General features: G+C 56.9%; 6 protein-coding genes across 6 annotated transcripts; 4 read left to right on the forward strand and 2 right to left on the reverse strand.

The window, feature by feature from the left end:
- Positions 1–326: 326 nt before the first annotated feature.
- On the forward strand, positions 327–2514 carry LTHEOB_9234 (uncharacterized protein; the record flags this gene model as incomplete). The annotated part of the gene is made up of 2 exons (XM_035518800.1): positions 327–535; positions 594–2514. 2 exons carry the CDS (start codon positions 327–329, stop codon positions 2512–2514), a joined length of 2130 nt encoding a protein of 709 aa, XP_035369264.1.
- A 1589-nt stretch (positions 2515–4103) lies between these two features.
- LTHEOB_9235 (Vacuolar carboxypeptidase) lies at positions 4104–5948 on the reverse strand (the record flags this gene model as incomplete). Its single annotated transcript, XM_035518801.1, has 3 exons — positions 4104–4289; positions 4356–5487; positions 5539–5948. The coding sequence occupies 3 exons, from the start codon at positions 5946–5948 to the stop codon at positions 4104–4106; spliced, it is 1728 nt and encodes a 575-aa protein (XP_035369265.1).
- A 936-nt stretch (positions 5949–6884) lies between these two features.
- On the forward strand, positions 6885–7645 carry LTHEOB_9236 (uncharacterized protein; the record flags this gene model as incomplete). The annotated part of the gene is made up of 4 exons (XM_035518802.1): positions 6885–6890; positions 6947–7064; positions 7123–7230; positions 7335–7645. 4 exons carry the CDS (start codon positions 6885–6887, stop codon positions 7643–7645), a joined length of 543 nt encoding a protein of 180 aa, XP_035369266.1.
- A 610-nt stretch (positions 7646–8255) lies between these two features.
- Positions 8256–9977, reverse strand: LTHEOB_9237 (GLE1-like protein; the record flags this gene model as incomplete). The annotated part of the gene is made up of 2 exons (XM_035518803.1): positions 8256–9023; positions 9081–9977. 2 exons carry the CDS (start codon positions 9975–9977, stop codon positions 8256–8258), a joined length of 1665 nt encoding a protein of 554 aa, XP_035369267.1.
- Positions 9978–11702: 1725 nt separating this feature from the next.
- Positions 11703–15961, forward strand: LTHEOB_9238 (Cell wall biogenesis protein phosphatase; the record flags this gene model as incomplete). The annotated part of the gene is made up of 3 exons (XM_035518804.1): positions 11703–11799; positions 11849–15869; positions 15922–15961. The coding sequence occupies 3 exons, from the start codon at positions 11703–11705 to the stop codon at positions 15959–15961; spliced, it is 4158 nt and encodes a 1385-aa protein (XP_035369268.1).
- Positions 15962–17358: 1397 nt separating this feature from the next.
- On the forward strand, positions 17359–18739 carry LTHEOB_9239 (Ferritin ribonucleotide reductase-like protein; the record flags this gene model as incomplete). The annotated part of the gene is made up of 4 exons (XM_035518805.1): positions 17359–17807; positions 17858–18466; positions 18529–18651; positions 18715–18739. 4 exons carry the CDS (start codon positions 17359–17361, stop codon positions 18737–18739), a joined length of 1206 nt encoding a protein of 401 aa, XP_035369269.1.
- Between the last annotated feature and the right edge of the window lie 1245 nt (positions 18740–19984).

Here is a 19984-nt window from a genome sequence, read left to right on the forward strand (position 1 = left end):
TCCGGCGACTGGGCTGCACTGGAGGCTGCCGCTGGTTGCACCTACGAACACCCGCCAAGTGCCAGCGAAACAGGGTCCCTGGCCTGCGGAAACGAGCTGGCCAGCGCGGTATGTCATCGCGACCGGTCGCCCACGCCTGAACCGCGCAAGATCGGCGCCCGAGGGCCCGCCCGACGCACGCGCAGACAGCCTCCATCACTGCGACCAGTGCCTGGCAGTCAGCTCAAAGCACCCGCCTGCACCGACGCGCACGCCTCAGCCGACTCTTTGCGCCGCTGTTCCTGCCCGTGCCTGCCTCTAACTCCCCCCTGCAGCTCCCGCCGGAAATGGCGTACACCAAGCGTTCGCGCGCCGCCTTCGAGGCCGACCTGCAGCAGCACGAGTCGCCCTACGCCGTCGTCGGCACTCCGCTGCCGCCGCTCGATGAAAACACCCGCGACGACGGCTCCTACGTGCTCCTCTGGAAGCAAGAAGCCACCGACGAGCGCGGCCGCAAACGCTTTCACGGCGCTTTCACCGGCGGCTTCTCTGCAGGGTAAGCTGCCGCGCGCCTTGTTCACTGTGACAGAACCACGATAATACGTCTAGCTAAGGTACTTCAACACGGTAGGCTCCAAGGAAGGATGGACTCCCTCGACGTTCGTCTCGTCGCGGTCCAACCGCCACAAGGACCAGAAGAATGCCCAGCAGCGCCGCCCCGAGGACTTCATGGACGAGGAAGACCTGGCGGACCAAGCTGAGGCGCAGAAGCTGCAGACCAGCGGCGCGTTCTCCGCGCTAGGATCGACTGGCGACGATGTGGTCCGCCGAGATGCTCTCATGGACATGGTCAAGACAGCCGGCGAGACAATGGGCTCCAAGTTGCTCCAGAAGATGGGCTGGAAACCCGGTCAAGGCGTGGGTCCAAAGGTCCGGCGCAAGGCCCGTCTAGACCCAGACGACGAGGGCGACGCAGACCAGCAAATGCACCTGTTCGCGCCGGAGAATTCCCGAATGATCACCTTCGTACGGAAAAACGACCATAAGGGTCTCGGATACGAAGGGGAGGCACGTCTCTCAGGAGCGACAAAGTCGGCCAATGACTCCAATGGCGATGAATATAGTGACGACCCGTTAGGTGCATCGCGGAAGCCCAATGTCAAGAAGCCAGTCAAACGAGGCGGCTTTGGCGTTGGTGTTTTAAACGACAACGGCTCCGACGAGGAGGATCCCTATGAGATAGGTCCGAAAATATCCTACAACCGCACCATCGGAGGTGACAAAAGGCCCAAGAAGAAAAAGGATGCTCTGAAACCAGCTAGCAGCTCTGCCAATCCTCTGGTCGGCGCCAAGCCCGTCTTTATTTCAAAGAAAGCTATGAGCAAGAAGGCAGAGGGCTTCCGGAAATGTCATGATGGCAGACTACCTCTCGAGGGTTTCATCCTTGCCACACAAGCTCTGACGTTATCTGACGGAGCAAAGTATGCACCGCCAATTATCCCGGAGGGATGGTCAAGCTCAAAGAGAGCGGGGAGCGATTCCAAGCCTCCAGAGAGCTTTCAATCTGTCACAGATGCCGCTAAATCATCGACCCTGGATGCAAAAGCCCGCGCGGCTTTGCTTGGGGAATCAGCGTTGCCAGGGAAATCAGTTTTCGACTACCTGAACCCAGCAGCTCGAGACCGGCTAGCTGCATCCAGTGGCAAGACGAATCTACCCGAAGCCCGTGGTGAAACAGCTCCAGAAGGCTTCCGCAAGACCGAAGCTGATCGCCAGAAGCAACTGTGGAGTTTTGTGCCGCCACTCGAAAAAGAGATCGCCGAGGGTGCCCTGAGCCGAGGAATAGGAGGATGGATGCCGTACTCCGAAGACGAAAAAAAGAGAGCTAGGTACCGCGGCTTTCTTGAGTTGCGGGCAGGGCTGCGGGATACTCTGCCAGAGCGAGCCCCAGGAGCCTCCACAGACGACTGGGTCCGGGAGCTGCAGGAGTTCGCCCATGCAGCACGCGTTTTCCGGCCAATGACTGGCATGATGGCGTCCCGCTTCACATCGGCGTCCAAACCGCCTGCGTCAAGTTCCGGGGAAAGCACGCCGGACACGCCACTAAGCAAGCCGGCCCCAAAGCCAGCCGACCCCGCCGAAGAGGCAGCGAAGCTAGGCATGTATGGGCCGATGACTCGGCAGATCCTACAGTTTTTCCCGACGCGGCTCGTGTGCAAACGCTTCAACGTGAAGCCCCCAGACAATGTCCAGCCCGATCCAAATAACGCACCTGGGGATGCGGCATCGGCAGCTACCCCCAACCGAGACCTGACCGTCGTGTCTCAGTCGGCAATACATGAGATGATGCGCGAGAATGCTTTGAGACAACCGTATTCGGCGCCATCGGACGGTGCCCGTGCAACGGACGTGCAGCCTGCTGCGGCGCCTGTGCATGCCCCGGTGGACGTAGAGCGAAACGAGGCATTGGAAACAGAGAAGGCCGGTGACGCTGTCTTCAAAGCTATCTTTGGGAGCGATGACGAGGATGAGTAAGGTCAAGCTTCAAGCGGGAAGCAACACCAAGATTCGTATGAGAATAAACGGCGTGTTGTGTAGGTAGTGTAGAGAGCATGAAGGAACAATGACCGGGCTTTGATAATTTCTTCTTTGGGAGGCACTTTGTTCAGGTACGATGCGATTGTGATTGGCCGCTGAAGACGCGGATCGTATTCTCATCTCCCGCGCTCGTACTTCCATGCGAGATAAGCCAATCATCAGTCGATCAGGATGTTGCTTCAATCAAAAGCCGCAGAGATCTCATATCCACCATTCCCCGCTCTGGTAAACTTTTTCCGAACTCGACCGTTCGGGCCCGGATTCGAGGGCGCCGCCCTGCGCCCCCTTCCGCGCTTTTCACTCTCGGCTCGGCAACTAAGCGCGATGTGGAGACGGGGACCAGACCACCAACGAGCAAGCAAGCACCGCCACTGAAATGCAGGGACTGCGTGCCGTGAGATGAGGCCCTGATGATCAGCAAAAAATTCCCCGCCAAATGTAAGACAAGAACAAAATCAACGACACGACGTCCTTCCTTCACATGAGCGCACCCAGCCAGATCGACATTTAGTGGCAGCATGATTTACCGCGCTAAGCAGCACTAAGAGCGCATGTCGTGCTTGGACGCGTGGACGCTTGGACATCACTGGAGATTTTCTCCTGCACTTCTCATCTCTAACTTTTTTTTAAAATCAAAAAACAGGCTCGTTGACTAGTTGAAAATTACCTTGCAGACTTTTTCAGATACCTGATTTCCCGGAACTTTGCTGCCATACTGAACGCATGTGTCCTCTCTGGATCAATGAGGCGGTCACGCGGATCATGATAGCACCGTTCTAAGTGGACTATTGACTACCATTTCAGCAAGCACCATCCTAAATGCGAGAACGTGCACAGTTTTGACAGGACCAGAACGATCCTTTGCCAAGTGCTCGTGACGCAGTTGATGGCTTCACAAACACAGATGAAACGCTGTTACCACGAGGCCGTCTACATCAAGCATTATGTAGCTTGAGAATACATCTTCTGAGAGCATCGATAATGCTTCTCGAAGAATCAGAACTTCTGCAAGCGCTATCCGTTCGGGATTGAAAACACCCGCACAAGGGCATAGAGGGGCACCCTACGAGAGCAACAATTCTAGACGTAGATTAGGGTGATCATTATCACAAAAGTGCCCAAATGGCCATCTAAACTGCGCATGCTACCGCCATAGCCTGGGGTAGTTCAGTGCTGTACCACATTATGTGCCTTAAGATCTTTATTAGGAGAGAGATAAAGTACCTGTGAGCCTTGATATTTGTGGATGCGATTAGGGCGACATCAAATTCCTAGCCTGTCTCAAGAAACGACAAGGAGATATACTAAAGGCACAGCAAGAGAGTCATTAGATCATCGGGTAATCTTGCCAGCCAGTTCAGCGGAAATTCAATATGTTCCGCTATCTCAAACAGTACCTTTCCATTTCCCGCCTCGTCAACCACACCAGTTGCTCCGAGCAATTTGACTCATCTCTCCTCATCAAACCCCCCAGAATTCGCCTGATTCTGTGTGAATTCCTCATTTCGTCCAGAAGTCTGCATTGTTCAGAGATCACTAGCTTGATCAAAGTTGCGAATAAGGTCATAGTAGAAAGCCATAGCCTCCACATGTGAGAGCATCTCCAGACGCTCATCAACAGTGTGAGCATTGAGTCTGGTGCCTTCACGACCAGGACCGTAGCGGTAGATGTTCTTTGTCAGGTTCCAGTAGTGCTGCGTATCGGTGTTACCCTATCCCACGTGTGTTAGCTTAATTTTGCCTGAGGCTATCTTCCCGCTAGCTCTGAATAAACTCACTGTCATGATGTCGCCAACCGGTACTACAGTCCTGCCTTCAAGGGACGGGATGTTCTCAAAGGTCTGTCGAATCGTTCCACTAAACAGTTTCCAGACCGGATTGTCCAAGCTCGTTGAACTGATTGGCGCCGGCTCAAGAGGTTGGTCCAAATCAAATGTCAGCTTCCCGATAGACTGAGCGGCCGGCTCTTCGACGGCCCCGAAAACGTTGAGAGCAAGGCCATGTTTCTGTGCAATCGGGCGCAAAAGACCAACGGCCTTCTTTTTGATATTCTCGAGCGGTGCGTCATGTGCGGAGACACGATAATTGACTTCAGCGTGCACACTCTCGGGCAGCGCGTTGACCTTCTTGCCGCCCCAGATGACATCAGCCGCCTGAGAGGTCTGAAAGATGAAGCGTTCCTCTGCACGGCTCTCCGCAAGGCGTGCTCCCAAAATTCCCTCGTCTTCGTTGTCAGCGAGAGAGTGTGCCAGCCACGGCTCGACCTGATCAGGGGAATACTTGGCCTGGCATTCGAGCAGGTTGCGGAAGGGATTGTCATGCTCCAGGCGAGGAGTATAAGGATGGGCCTCCAGCTCGACGAGAAGCTCCGACATGATGCCAATGCCGGTGTGGGGCGGGGGGCGCGAGCTGTGGCCGCCATCGACGTCGATGGTAAGAATGATATCAATGTAGCCTTTCTCAGCAACGCCTGGCATGGCGTAAACATAATCACCAAGGATGTCCAGGCCCATGCCACCCTCGTCGAGGATCATGGCTATGTTGTCTTGACCCCACTGCTTCTCAAGCTCGGCACCGAGCGTCCTCGCGCCACGCTTTCCGCCTGTTTCTTCATCAAAGCCAAAAGCGAAAACGATGGTCCTTTTCGGGCTGAAGTTTTGCGCCAAAAGGTCTTCCATGACTGAGTATAGGCCAATGAGGTTGTTCTTGCAGTCGACAGCCCCGCGACCCCACAGCCACTTGCCATCATAGTGTCCCTCAAACGGAGGGTGTGTCCATTTCTCGACCGATGTAGCAGGGACAACGTCTTGGTGTGCGGCGAGGAGGATAGGCTTCAAGTCTTCTGATGTACCGGGAAGCGTGTATATGAGACCGAACTTGTTGACTTTGGTCAAGTTCATCTTTTCATGGCTGCATTAGGTTAGGTTTTGCGATTTGAAGATGGCAATTGCGGCAACATACACTAGGGGGAACAGTTCCTTCAGTGTCGCGTGAAGGGTCTCGAACGGAGCCCAACGGGGGTCCACGTCGACGTCGCCGTTGTCATCGAAGCTTTCGGTGGGAACCTTGACTGCCGCAGTCATGCGCTCCACCTGCTTCAGGATATAGTCGTCCTGGAGGAACTTTGAGGGCGCATCTAGCCCATCATCAGCCGGTACGGCTGGCTCAGGAATTGAGCACCAAGAGTCGTAATTGATTTTATTGACATGAGGGTTGGCTCCCCCACTTATGGCTTGGGAAACCTGAGCGAGAGAAGGGAGGTTGAACAAAAGAGCTCCAGTAAGTAGAGAAGCGGCCACGGCCACGTTCCGCTTTTTGTTGGATTTGCTTCCGGTATACACCGGTGCAAAAGCTTTCTCCATCTTTTCCATGGCGGCTGTTTGGGATGGAGGGAAGGAGGAGAGCAGTTCATGGTGCCGGGTGGGCTCAAGCAGTTATCCTCCGAGCGGGGATGGAGCAGATCGAACGGCAAGAGGTTGCATTTTACCGTACCTATCGTACGCAGGTATGCTCGGCCTTATCAAAACATCCTGCCATCTCGGGTAAGCAGCTGTCGAGAGTGGTGTAAAGAACAACGCCGGCTTCGGCTCAGTAGATGATTAGGCGAGATAACGCCTCCGATGGTCACGATAAGACCTACCCAACCACCGCATGCTGGACGCCGGAGAGATGTGTTCTTTTTCTCCAGCACAATCATGCTTTGTGGGAAATAGCACGATGCTTCCTGAATTGATTCGAACGCACAGCTGTCAAGAGAGAAGATGTAGTTGCGATACAAGCTTTAATGGGCAAAGTAACGGAAGGTCTCGTCGAATCCCACGATATCTCGTGTCTCCGGAGCAGCGATGCGGGCTTGAGAGTATCAAGATCACCTAATTAAAACAGCAGCATAACGAGAGGCGCAAGGTGGTCAGTACGGTAGGTAACGGTGGCAAGCGCAGATGAATGACCGCGCCACGTGCAAAGGCGTAGTTGAAGGCTGGCGCATGACCCGGCGAGAAGTCAGGCGGAGGAATGTGGGCGTCAACCCCAAGCTTTAGCTAGTTTCCCGACATGGCTGGTCGCGGAGAGGAGGGGCTGTCGTCTGTGTAGCAAAGCTTCGGCCCGCCGTGAGGATCCCGCATTACCCGGCCTTACGTCATTTGTGTCATTCCCAGGCACCACATCAGCTTCTTTAGCTTCCCTTTCAGGCCACAAAAAGCCCGTCTCTCACGCCCCCCGCCCTCCACTACCCGGATCAAAACTCCTTCTACACTGCGCCCACCACTTCTCTCCCCCAATTGACCTCAAGCTGCTCCAAATCCACCATGGATGTATGTGAAGCTCTGTTCCGCAGCTCATGGTTCTGCATGCTAATGACAAAGTCTAGGTCTTCTACGCCTACACCTTTGGTACAGCCGCATGGCTTGCCTTGCAAGCTACGCCAATGATCGCGTCACCCACCATGATCGCAGCCTTGCTCTCCCCGCAGGTCCGCGAAGCGACAAGTGAGACTCTCTCTCCAAAACACATGGCGCAAATCTCGCTAACAGCCTGCATCTCCAGCCCTCGAGATCTACTTTTCGCGCTCGCTGGGCTTCTCGCTCATAACGCTAGGAATCCTTACCGTTCTCCTCACCGGTTCCGTGCCGTTGTCCTCCCGCCTGAGCTCCCGTAAGCGCCTCCCCTACGCCTCTCGGCCCCTTGCGTCGCAACAAAGCTACTCCCAATTGACCCGCGCGAAACATACGTATACTGACTTCACTGCTATTGTCCAGCCGCCGGTGGCGCGACGACGGATCCCAACGACCCAAAGGCGCCGTACGCGCTGCCGACGCTGACGGTGACGACGTTGTACCACGCGGCCGCCGCCTTCTACATGTACGGGATGTGGACCGAGACAAACGTGACCTCGTTCTCCTTGGGCGTAGCCGGCAGCACCTCGCTGGCCGCCGTGGGCTTGTGGTGCATCCTATTCGCTAGCAGCGACGGCCGCATCAGCCGCAAGACGGGCGCCGACAAGCGGACCAGCGGGTGGCCGTTCAAGAACGCCGAAGCGGACAGGAGGAAGGCGAGGAAGTCTCGGTAAAGGGGAAGAGGCCACTGCACGTGGATTCTTGGGGGGAATGATGTTTTTCCTCCTTATTATCGCGAACGCTGGAGAGATTGCAGCGAAGCTATCTCTTTCTTCAAACGATTATGCATGAGCCGGCGTATGGACAGAATAGTCGAAGCGTGAGGCATAAAAGGGCGTTTCACAACAGTGGTTTCAGGAGTTTTCTCAATATCCACGGATCTCGTTTGAAGCGAGGGCTTGACCCATTCATGTGCAAGCAGATGTCAGTGTTCTACAATTGCAATTCTAACTAGACGAGTTGACTGCATATGCGAGGATTCCCCAAAACGGTACCAATATTCGCCTTGCCGTTAATGTGGTATCTTCGAGCCTCGCGCTCGCAACGCACCGTGCGACGATGCAAGAGAGCTGGCCTGTTGTTTCTCTCGGTTGATTGATGCTGATATCCCTTAGAGCCGGTGCGTGCGCTTATACATAGCACGATGCAAAGTTCCTCCGAAAACGCCCAAACCATGCCTTCCGTCCGAAATCTGAACATAGGACTTCCAGAATCGAGATTCCGAGCCTGGTTCTCCCTCTAAATTTTTCCCCCGTTTGCCATTGGGTATCGTGACACCAAAGCTTACAGCGTGAGCATCTTCTCCTTCTTGATCGTTTCGACCATAGCTGCCATAGACTTCGCAGCTACGGATGGGTTGCCTTGAGGGAATTCAATGAGGCCCTTGCGTAGCGCGACGAGAGCGGGCTGGCCGTAGCACTGGATGAAGCGGTCGATCGAGTCGCCCTCGAGCATGGCCTTGAGCACCATGTAATGCGTGGGGGTTGCCTCGTGCGGCGGGGTATTGACGATACGCGAGAAGGCTCGCCAATAATGAGCGTTGGGCAACGGGTGCACGAGCGCGCTGCCGACCTTGATCTTGCGCAGTGCCAAACTGGCCCATCCGGCGCCCAGACCAGTCATGCGCTCGAGATGGCTCTGATCCGTGATCCACTCCCCGCCGATTTGCCTCCAGCCGAGCCGTTGGCGGCCTCGTTGCGACTTCTCCGGCCCGTAAATGCCAAACAGCACGCCGCAGCACTTGTGGTATTTTGCCAGCAGGATGTCGGTGAACGGAATCTGGCCGTTTATGCAGTACTGAGGATTTCCGAGAATCGAGACCGCCACAATGCCAATTGGGTCAGCGGCCGCAGGTTTGACGCCTGCTTCGGTGCAAAGCTGATTGATGATGTCTTTTGCGAAGCAATTGAAGAGCCATATGAGGAGTGCAGAAATTTGGAAAGGGCCGGGTGGTAATTGAGCTTGTGTAGATGAAGCGAGAAATGGCTTGACGTCTATCGTGAAGCAGGGTGCATTGACGGCTTGGGTGAAGCAGTCACGGATATTTTGAAGCTTAAGGCGCGCTCAGTTAGCCATCGTCGCTGCGTGCAATATACTCTCAAAACTCACCATCTGCTTATTTTCTTTAGCACCCGGAACAAGTTGTCCAATTTTCTGGCGAATTTGACGGCGAATGTTGGAAAATTCTTTCAGGGCAGGATCACGTCTGAACTCCTGCTTGAACTTCTCGCGTAAGGGCTTCAGTCGTTGATGGATCTCGAGGTACTCTTTGTGAACCGCTTCACGCTCTGTTAGTGGGGACACCAACGCCGAGTTAGTCCCCGCCGGCGGACGTGCTGCTGTTGCTGTTGCTGCACCATTTGTCACAGCCGGAGCTGGTGCTTGTTGGATTTTGGCAGCTTCTTCTGCTCTGGCCTTCGCCGCGGCTGCGGCCGCGGCTGACTCCTCCCTTTCTTTCCGCTCCCGCTCTTCCTGCTCAGCCTTCCTCTTTGCTGCGTCCGCTTCTTCTTGGGCCTTTTGTTTCCGGAGACGCTCTTCAGCCACCTCGAGAGCCCTTGCTTCCTCGGCTGCTCTCCGCTGCTCTTCTTCTTTCCTCTTAACCTCGTCAAGTTGGCGTTGCCGCGTCTGAGCCTCAATACGAGCGTTCTCCTGACGTATCCGCTCCAGCTCTCGGTGTTCGTATTCCTCCCTCCTCCGTCTCTCCTGCTCTACCTGGAGGCGGAATTTCTCGGCAACGCGCTCGGCACTCTGCCGTACACGTTCGTGCTCGGCTGCTGCGGCGGCTAAGGCTTCGAGATGCTTTTTCTCCTGTTCGGCGGAAGCGCGGTCGAGCTCGCTGTGGAATTTGCGGTCGGAGTCGATCAGCATGCGGCTGAACTCCATGAGCAGCTGGCGCGACGGGCTGTCATGGTTCGGGGTCTGCGAGTCAACCCGGCGCCGGGCTTCCTCGAACAGTTGCTGCGACGAGTCGTCGCCATTCTGGACTGGCGGCTCCATGGGATCCATGGGCAGCGAGGGCGCGGCGGTCTGCTCTTAGAAGTCGGAAGCGGGCAGAGGCGCAATTGGACGCGTTTCGACGCGCAGGATGAGTTGAGGTGAGGTGGTAGCGTCTCGCATGCAGTGACGCCTGGGCTGCTCGTGTTCCGCGCCAACGTGAGAGCGCGATGTTGCGCGTATGCGGTCAGCGCTGCCGGCCCATCGGACGTAACCTGGACGGCCGGAGGTAGTGCGATACGACGTAGGGTAGCACGGCTATGTGCCTGGGCGTGGGTGAACGCGAAACGCGAAGCGCATTGGCTCAGGGTTACATAAGCAGTAATGTTGAGCACTGGCCACCGGGCTTTGACAGCTCTGGTACCGCATCTACCGAGCGGTTACTCGGGCTCGTGTAATATTTGTCCCAGAGCCTGCTCGTGACTCCCAGGGTGCCATGTTCCCCCAGCAGTTCGTTTGACTGTAGCTTATTCTTGCAGCTTGTGCTTCACAGCGACTGCAGAATTTTGCAGCAGGCATGCTCGTGCGCGCGTGCGTGCTTGCGCTCTGCCGCCGCCACCCCGCGTCCTGTCCGGCGGCTCCATAGATATCGTCGCCCTCTGGCTTGTGCGGCGTGATAAGACGCTCTACGCAACACCCAGGAGGCGGCTTCCATGGTGACGAAGCGGGACGGGATAGACAATTGGAGACGTCATTCTCCCGGCTGTACTCGTGGCCGCCCGCGTCCGAGCGGCCGGGCTCCAGCTCCTAGCTCTGACGAAAAGCGTGGACCGCATGCAGCGAAGCGCCCCCTGCTGCGGTCGGGCAGGCCAGCACAAAGGACACCTATGGGCGGGCCGAAAGCTCAAGCGGCTTGCTGCATCCCCGGGCTCTGGCCTTGGTCCAGATATGGAGCTGGGAGATAGCGTAGCTCCCCGCCAGCCCGCTGCGGACGGCGCTGGCAGGAGGGGGCGGCGCCCAGCAGCAGCGCCCGCCGCCGCGCGTGCCCGGGGCCTTTTTGCTGAGCGGCGCGGCGCCAAACGCTCGCTGATACTGCTGCTGGAGGTGCTGTGAAACGCTTTGGCCCTGACTCGCGCGATCGCGGGTGACGATTGAAAGCGTGCGTGAGCGGATGCCGCTTTACCTGGAGCCTCGCCTAGCCGGTCTTTCAACAGCTGCTTTCCATCGCACCTTTCTCGCCATCCTCACCCTCCTTTCATCCCCCTCCTTCCGCCACCAGCTCCTTCCCTCCACACTCTCTGCAACCCCCGCAGCACCCTCTCCTCGCTGCCTCGCGGTCGACTTTTCGCCCGCCGTCCCGCTGCGGAAGCCACACACCCGCTCCTGACTGGCAGCTCGCCCGCCTGCAACCCAATCCTTACGGACTCGCCTTCCTCATCGCTCACTTAGACGTTTTTGCGACCGTTGTTGGCACCCTCACGAAGGCATCCCTCTCTGTCACCGTCCAAGCGCGTTAACCGACGCATCCTCTGCCCAAGCTCCATCCCGGGCACGCGCCTGCCAGCACGCCCATCATCGGTTGCTTATTCGCAACCCAACAGAGCTGCGAGCACCGCTGCTCGTGAGTCCCGTCCATTTCGCTTGCTCCCGCTAGCTCCGGCTCAACCAACTGACGGCCCTTGGTCCAGTCCGCGACCTAGATCTTCTGCCCACTCCTGACCACCGACCCTCCCGAGTCGACCCCGCCTGACATCTTAGCGGAGCACAGCGTGCATCGACGCCTCGTAGGTGCGCGAGATGGACCCCCAGGGAAACAATGGCCCCATGGGCCCGGCAGGTCGCCGCCTGCACATTGCGCATCGCCGCAGCCCGTCTGAGCTGACGCCCCTCATGAGTACGTACCTTTTGCCCCCCATGCCCGGACCGGGTTTACTACGTAGCAGTCCACTCGCCCGCCTCGTGCGGCACTCCTTCGACATGGCTAACGCCGTATGGCATCGTGCGTCATACAGTGGAACAACTTGCTATCGCCCAGCAGATTGAGGCCCTGCAGCAGCAGCAGCAACAGATTGCCGCTACGCATCAGCAGTATGTCAACATGGGCATGATCCCGCCGCAGCAACACCTTGCCGGCCAGCAATTCCAGATGCAGGGCCAGATGCAGAACATGCAGCAGCCGAATGCCTTCCAATTCCCCCAACAGGGACAGCAACACCTCGGCGTCCCCATGAACGCGCCCATGCAGGGCAACGCCCACCGCCGCAACCAGTCTGCAATGCCGAACATGACAATGGGCGGCCCTCCTCCTGCTCCCTCAGCCGGCACTTCCGGGTTCGGCGAGTTCCAGCAGCAGCAGCAACAGCAACAGCAGCAGCAGAACCAGGGCCGGGAGAACGTCAACCCTCGCGGCGCCCGCGGTTCCGTTGGCGGTGGACACACTCGTCGTCACTCGTTAGCTCTTCCGGAGGCGAAGAAGGCTGCTGAGTTGGCAGAACAGAAGAGGAAGACTTCTGGTTTCCAGTTTCCCATTCCTGGTGCAGCTGGCGCCAGCGGCACTGAGCGCTCTGGCAGCCCCGCCAGCGGCGATGCTCCGCCGAAGCCTGCCGGCCGCGCCATGGGTCATGGCCGCAGCCAGAGCATGGCTGTTGGCAATGGCCGCGGTGGTCCTCGTGGTGGTGGCAACTTCCAGTTCCCCCCGCCTCAGGCCACTGCCGATGGCGGTGCCAGCAACGACTTCCAGCGTCGTGGCTCTGGCCACACCCGCTCGTCGTCCAGGAACTTTGAGGGCAACTGGAGGCAGCCCCAGAACCAGCAGCAGCAACAGCAGGACCAGCAGAACAGCAATATGGGCAATTTCAGCCTTAACCAAGCCACCGGTGCCGCTCCTTTCCAGCCTGGCCACCGCCAGCGCGCTTCCATGAGCCAGTCTGTCAGCTCGATTGGCAACTTCCAATACAACCCTCAGCCCCAGCTCCTCCAGCTGCCTCAGGGCCAGCTCTTGATGCAGCCCCAGATGTTCGGTCAGAATCTCAATCCTCTTCAGCTTGCCCAGCTCCAGGCTCTCCAGGCCGCGCAGATGAATGGCCAGGGTATGGGTGGTCTGCAGGGGAGCCAGCACGCCCCCCAGATGTCCATGCAGCAGCAACAATCGCAGCAGCAGCGTAAGACGCTTTTCACTCCTTACCTTCCTCAGGCCACTCTCCCTGCTTTGCTCAGCGATGGCCAACTTGTTGCCGGTATCCTCCGTGTCAACAAGAAGAACCGTAGCGATGCCTACGTCACTACCCAGGATCTTGATGCCGATATCTTCATTTGCGGAAGTAAGGATAGGAACCGTGCTCTCGAGGGCGACTACGTCGCGGTTGAACTCCTTGATGTTGATGAGGTCTGGAGTCAGAAGCGTGAGAAGGAGGAAAAGAAGAAGCGGAAGGACAACACCGACCGCAGCAGTAGTATTGCCGTCAACGATGCCACGACCCAACCTGAGACGGGTGCCGATGGTGGCATCCGGAGACGTGGCAGTTTGAGACAACGCCCGACTCAGAAGAAGAACGATGATGTCGAGGTCGAAGGTCAGAGCTTGCTCCTCATGGAGGAAGAGGAGATCAACGACGAGCAGAAGCCGCTTTATGCCGGCCACATTGTTGCCGTCATTGAGCGTGTTGCGGGCCAGATGTTCTCTGGTACCCTGGGTCTTCTGCGTCCCAGCAGCCAGGCTACCAAGGAGAAGCAGGAGGCTGAGCGCGCGGCTCGCGAGGGTGCCTCCGGCCGCCAGCAGCCGGAGCGTCAGCAAGACAAGCCCAAGATTGTCTGGTTCAAGCCCACCGACAAGCGTGTCCCCTTGATTGCTATTCCTACCGAGCAAGCTCCTCGTGACTTTGTCGAGAGGCACCAGGACTACGCCAACCGCATCTTCGTTGCTTGCATCAAGCGCTGGCCCATCACCTCGCTCCACCCCTTTGGTACGCTTGTTGAGCAGCTCGGCGAGATGGGAGATCTGAAGGTCGAGACGGATGCGCTCCTCCGCGACAACAACTTCGGTCCGGATGACTTCTCTGATGCTGTTCTTCGCAACGTTGGGTTTGAGGACTGGTCTGTCGCCAATGACGGCGAAGAGGCTCTTGAGAGTCGCCGCGACTTCCGCGCTGAGCAGACATTCACCATTGATCCCAACGGCAGCAAGGAACTGGATGATGCTATCCACTTCAAGACCCTTGAGGATGGCAACCTGGAGATCGGTATCCACGTTGCTGATGTCGCTCATTTCATCAAGGCCAACTCTCTCGTTGACCGCGAAGCAAAGAAGCGCGGAACCGCTGTTTACCTTATGAACCGCACCGTCAACATGCTGCCTTCCAGGCTTTCTGCCGATATCCTCTGCCTGAGCCCTGGCGAGGAGCGCTACACTGTCAGCGTCGTCTTCAAGGTCGACCCCGCCACTGGCAAGGTGTTTGAGGATGACACGTACATTGGCAAGGGTGTGATCAAGAGCTCCGGCAAGCTTTCGTACGAGCAGGTTGACGCCATCATTGGCGGCAGCAGCTCGTCTGAGTTCAGCGACAAGGAGAAGGATATTCAGAACCTGCACTCCATCGCGCAGAAGTTCCGCGAAGCTCGCTACGGCAACCGCACCACGAACATCCCGTCGCTCCGTCTGCTTTACCAGCTCGACGATGAGAATGTTCCGGTTGAGGAGAACATCTTCAACAGCTCTCCCTCGCACGAACTGATGGAGGAGATCAGCCACAAGGCCAACGCGGCTGTGGCACAGCTGATCCACTCCAAGCTCGGCGAGAAAGCTCTTCTGCGCCGCCACGCCGGCCCGAACCCTCGTCGGCTGCAGACTTTCGTTGACAGAATGTCGGCCATCGGCTATGAGTTCGACCCATCCAGCAGCGGCACTCTGCAGAGCAGCCTGTTCCAGGTTGAGGATCCCACTGTCCGCCAGGGCATGGAGACTCTTCTCGTGAAGACGATGCAGCGCGCCAAGTACTTTGTCGCTGGCAAGCAGACTGAGGACCAGTGGTCTCACTACGCTCTCAACCTGCCTATGTACACTCACTTCACCAACCCGTCGCGCCGGTATGCGGACATCATTGTGCACCGCCAGCTCGAGGCTGCGCTTTCCAACGGGGCCATCGAGTTCACGGAGGACATCGAGTCTCTGAACAAGACGACGGAGATGTGCAACACCAAGAAGGATTCGGCACACAATGCTCAGGAGCAGAGCGTCCACATCGAGTCCTGCCGCAAGATGGACAAGACACGCCAGGAAGTTGGTGGTGACCTCATCTCGGAGGGTATTGTGCTCTGCGTCTACGAGTCTGCGTTTGACGTTCTCATTCCCGAGTATGGATTCGAGAAGCGTGTGCACTGCGATCAGCTGCCTCTGAAGAAGGCCGAGTTCGACAAGAACAAGCGCGTGCTCGAGCTCTACTGGGAGAAGGGTGTTCCTTCGTCCACTTACATTCCGGAGGATGAGCGTCCCAAGCATGGTTCGGTGCGCGGCAACAATGCTGTGGCGGCGGCTCGCGAGGCCGAGGCTGCCAGGCAGGCAGCCAAGGAGAAGGAGGAGGCTCAGCGCCGCAACATGGACACCAACACCATGTCTGCCGACGACGTGGATGCCCTCTTTGACGATGACGATGACGCGGTGTCGGATCTTGCCGACATGACGTCTGGCGTGTCGCTCAACCAGACGGGTGCGGACCGCCCGACGCAGAGCATGCCTCCGTCGCCGACGCGGACGGGCTTGATGGCGTCTGAGCACGCTCCCCACCGCACCAAGTCGGATCCGAAGATCTCGCAGAGTGCTAGCGAGGGCATCGAGTCGAAGCTGAGCAACAAGGAGAAGTACCTGAAGCTGTTCACTCTCCGTGAGGAGAACGGCGATTACATCCAGGACGTCAAGGAGATGACTCGCGTGCCTGTGATCCTGAAGACTGATCTTACCAAGAGCCCTCCGTAAGTAGTGCCGTGTTCGTTTGTTCGGAGATGAAGCTAACGTGTCGCGCAGATGCCTTACCATCAGGTCCCTTAACCCGTACGCTCTTTAAGCGGCATGACGATCAGACGTCTACATGGCCGTTCTATCCAGCGCAGAACCGATTAAGTTGTGGGCCGGGAATCGGACGAAGCGGGCGGTCAGATTGTCGTCGCGTTGCTTTGTACACATTCTTCCGTGCTGTACATAGCCTGTGCAGACCAACCGTCCATTCCTTAGGCAGAGGACTTGACGGGCTCTGCTGCTTTTATTCACAGCGACGACATGGTTAGGGCTGCGTGGGGGCAGCGTTGATGCAGAAAAGCGGCGCAGTTTGCGAAGGGAGGGCCAGATTGCGTAATGGGATAAAAAGAACGGTTCTCGCGGTCGCGGTAGAGGGCAGCGTGGGAAAGAGTTTGCATTATGCTGTTAATGAGTTGAGCTTTAGGCGCAAATAAGTAGTTGAGCAGCGATAATAGTTAGAGGTTCTCGCGTTGCGTGTCGGCTACATGTGGAGGTCCATGCGCTCTCCAGCGGAGGTGTCTCGGGCGGCGAACCTTAATCTTACTCTCTCTCCTCTGCCATTCTCCACGGCGACAGACGCGTGTGTGTGCAGCCAGGGGCGCTTCGCAGCCATGGCTAAGCTCCCGGCTCGCGCGCTTGGCTATCTGCGGGGCGGCTTGGCTCTGCGGCGCGCCGTGTGTCGTGGCCTGGGAAGCAGCACGTTGCCTATCCGGGCAGCCCTCGGAAGACGACCTTCCACGAGGGCGAAATGACGATCAATGCAGCCGTTGGTCGGCTCGCCCACGTTCCGGCCACGAAGATACGGGCGATGGAGCTCGATCGGTTTCAGCGGTTGGCCCTCGCGTCGCAGAACCCCCGTCATGACACACCCAACACCACACGCACCAACCGACACCTCCGCCCCCCACCACTGCCGTCGCGGAGACAGGTACGGAGAAGCATGCGGTTAAGGTTCCCGGATGCGAAAAGCTTGTCACTTCCGTGGGATTGGATGCCTTCGCGCGGAAGCCACTGCATCCGCCTACCATCCGTCCGCCTTGGCGCAAGATTCGGCGAATGACGCGCTTTGTGGCTCGTCTCAGGCCTGGTATAAGGTCTCAAGTTACCTTCCAAGAGCCTTGCCTCCCAAGATCTCTTTGCTCGGCGGGCCAGGTACAGCGGTCCCTTTAATATTATCGCCCGCTTCTTATATTCACTTCGATCCGGAGCCCGCCCTCTTCATTCCTGAGGCTCCGTTCCTGCTGCGCAGCTTAATACAACCTTTTTGAGGCTCAGGTGGCCGACGTTCCTTTCACGCCCACTCGGCATCATCATTCTTTTATTTCACGTCCCTGGTTGGACTACCGTTCCTTCGCCTTTTTCACGAGGACGACGTTGCGCTTTGACAGCCTCGCACACGGCACGACACTTCAACCATCAATCTCTAATATCTAACGTCACTCAACCATGCCTAGCATAAAGAAGATCCTCCGGGCCATCTTTGTCCTGGGCCCCGTCGTGTCCAACGCCGCCCCGCTTTTCAACTGGCCTCTGATGTCGCGGAACGACTTGTATGTTCCCGAAGGTGGGCTCGCCGAAGGAGAGGGAAGCTATCCGGCCGCTGCATCAGTGCCAGCAGAAGAAGCCGTCACTCCTGCCGCAGAAACGGCCGCAATGGCCGAGGCAACCGCGTATGCTGCTGCTGCCACCCCTGAGGTTGCTTCCACGCCAGCTGCTGCCGCTGAGTATTCCGTCGCTGCCGCCGCCGTCGAGACTCCCGCCGCTGTCGAGACTCCTGCCGCTGCCGAAACTACTGCTGCTGCCGAGACTACCGCTGCATCCGCCACTGAGACGGCTGCAGCCGCTGCAGAAACCGCTGCGGCTGGCGGCCTTTCCGACATCGATATCCTGCAATTGTAAGACAACTGAGAATTAGCACATACGACCTTTCTAACACTTCAAACAGCGCCCTGACGGCCGAGCATCTGGAATCGGAATTCTACAGGCAGGGCTTCGCCAAGTTCCCTGCTGAAGACTTCAAGGCTCTGGGCCTCAGCGACGACGACATCGCCGCCCTGCAGCAGATCGGCGCCACCGAGGCCAGCCACGTCTCGACGCTCCTCTCGACCATCGCCTCGGCCGGCACGCAGCCCGTCGCCCCGTGCGAGTACGAATTCGGGCTCACGGACGCCGAGACGATGCTGAAGACGGCGCGCATCCTCGAGGCCGTGGGCGTGTCGGCGTACCTGGGCGCGGCCCCGCTCATCAGCGACGCGGCCGTCCTCAGCGCCGCGGCGTCCATCGTCACGGTCGAGGGCCGCCACCAGACGCTGATCCGCACCGCCTCGGGCGCCGAGCCCGTGCCCGCCGCCTTCGACACGGCCCTGGGCCCGCGCGCCGTCTTCACCCTCGCCTCGCAGTTCATCAAGAGCTGCCCCGACGGCTCCAACCTCAACGTCCAGGCCTTCCCGGCCATCTCGCTCGGCAGCGCCACCAAGGCCGAGGCCGGCCAGAGCCTCGTCCTGGAGGACCCCGCACAGCCCGAGGGCGCCCAGTTCTGCGCTTTCATGAGCAAGTGAGTTTTCCCCTTTGCTTTCTCTATTATTTCTATGAACTATAGTTCTAACATTGGTTTAGTGGCGGCGTTCAATTCTCCTCTTTGGCCAACGGCAACTGTGAAGTCCCGCAGGGCCTCATCGGCGAGACGTTCATGATGGTTACGAGCAAGAAGGGTATCACTGACGATGACGTCCTTGCTGGGTAAGTCCTTTCCCCCCCATCTCTCCTACACAAGATCAATCGACTAATTACTATTCTATACAGCCCTTCCGTCCTTCAGATGACGTAGACGAGCTCATTGCCAACGCAAAACAAGGAGATTTACTCCTTTCTTCTTTCAAACTTAATCTTCTTTCAAAGGCGGTGTAAGATGTTGTTGCAGGGGGGGGGCAAGGGGCAGGAGCGCGAGAAAGATGGGAAGAGACATTTCATCGCTCATATACCCTCTGGAGAAGAGGGGAAGAAAAGAGTGAGGAATCCCGCGGGAGGAGGCGTTGGGATGGGGTACGTGTGAGAAAACGGCGGTCAACTCTTGGGCAGTGCAGGGACTTTGCCCTGGCCTCCTTTCCTTTCACTAGTCCCGCCTGGAACGGGGTTTATCTTCTTCTTCTTCTTCCTACTATTACCTCTTCTCTGATTACGACAGATGGCTTTCTTCTATGTTTTTCTCTTTTTTCTTTTTCTTCTCAAGATACCAAGCGTTGCTCAGGACAACGATATGAAAACCCCCTTTTATGTAATAAGCCTCTACAGAGCAAAAAGGAAAAGAATTCATTCAACGCAAGACCATGAACGACTAGAGACCTTGTGTGACGGGCCAAGGACTGAAGAAGATTGCATTACCTAATTCAAGCATATCATAAGCGAGCAAGGATATAATGCTATTCTCGTCTATCGGCAAAGTGATCTGCAAATCTGAGATTGAGGGGAAGTGGGGGGAGGGGTCATCATGCAGCACTTATGTAACAGGAGCCGCATCTCGCAACGTCTCACCATTGACCACCAAAAAAAAAAAGGCCCCTCTCCATTAAAATTTCTCACCCTCTTCACATGCTTATCCGGGCCTTTCCCTTTCCATCCTCCCTTATCTATACCTCATATATTTCCCTCGTTAATGGTTGCATAAGCTTGGCACGAAGAGACTAAGAAAGGAAAGCGGGTCCCTGATAGACGCTGGCCCCCCTTCCACTCGCGAGTGGTTGGCACCAAGCTCTCTCCCTCTAATATTAAATTTATCTGCAGAAGCGACGCCCTTTTTTTTTTTTTTTTTGAGCTCGAAGGTTTCGAATACCGTAGAATGCGTATGATGAGTTAGGTTGAACGCACCAGTAAGCAATTACTAGTTGTAAATGAAAAAGTACATTCTAAATGTGCACATTTCTTCAAGGATATAAATACGATTTCTATTTCTAGTCACTGTACACCCCTATTTCTAGACTCTAGATTCTATGCAGAGTGCTAGCAATGTTATATCGACTCACCTGCTGGCAAGCAAGGAAGAGCAAGAAGAAAGAAAAGGAGACATCGGAGAATG

This window comes from Lasiodiplodia theobromae (genome assembly GCF_012971845.1).
Source record: "Lasiodiplodia theobromae strain AM2As chromosome Unknown scaffold_30, whole genome shotgun sequence".
NCBI lineage: Eukaryota > Fungi > Ascomycota > Dothideomycetes > Botryosphaeriales > Botryosphaeriaceae > Lasiodiplodia > Lasiodiplodia theobromae.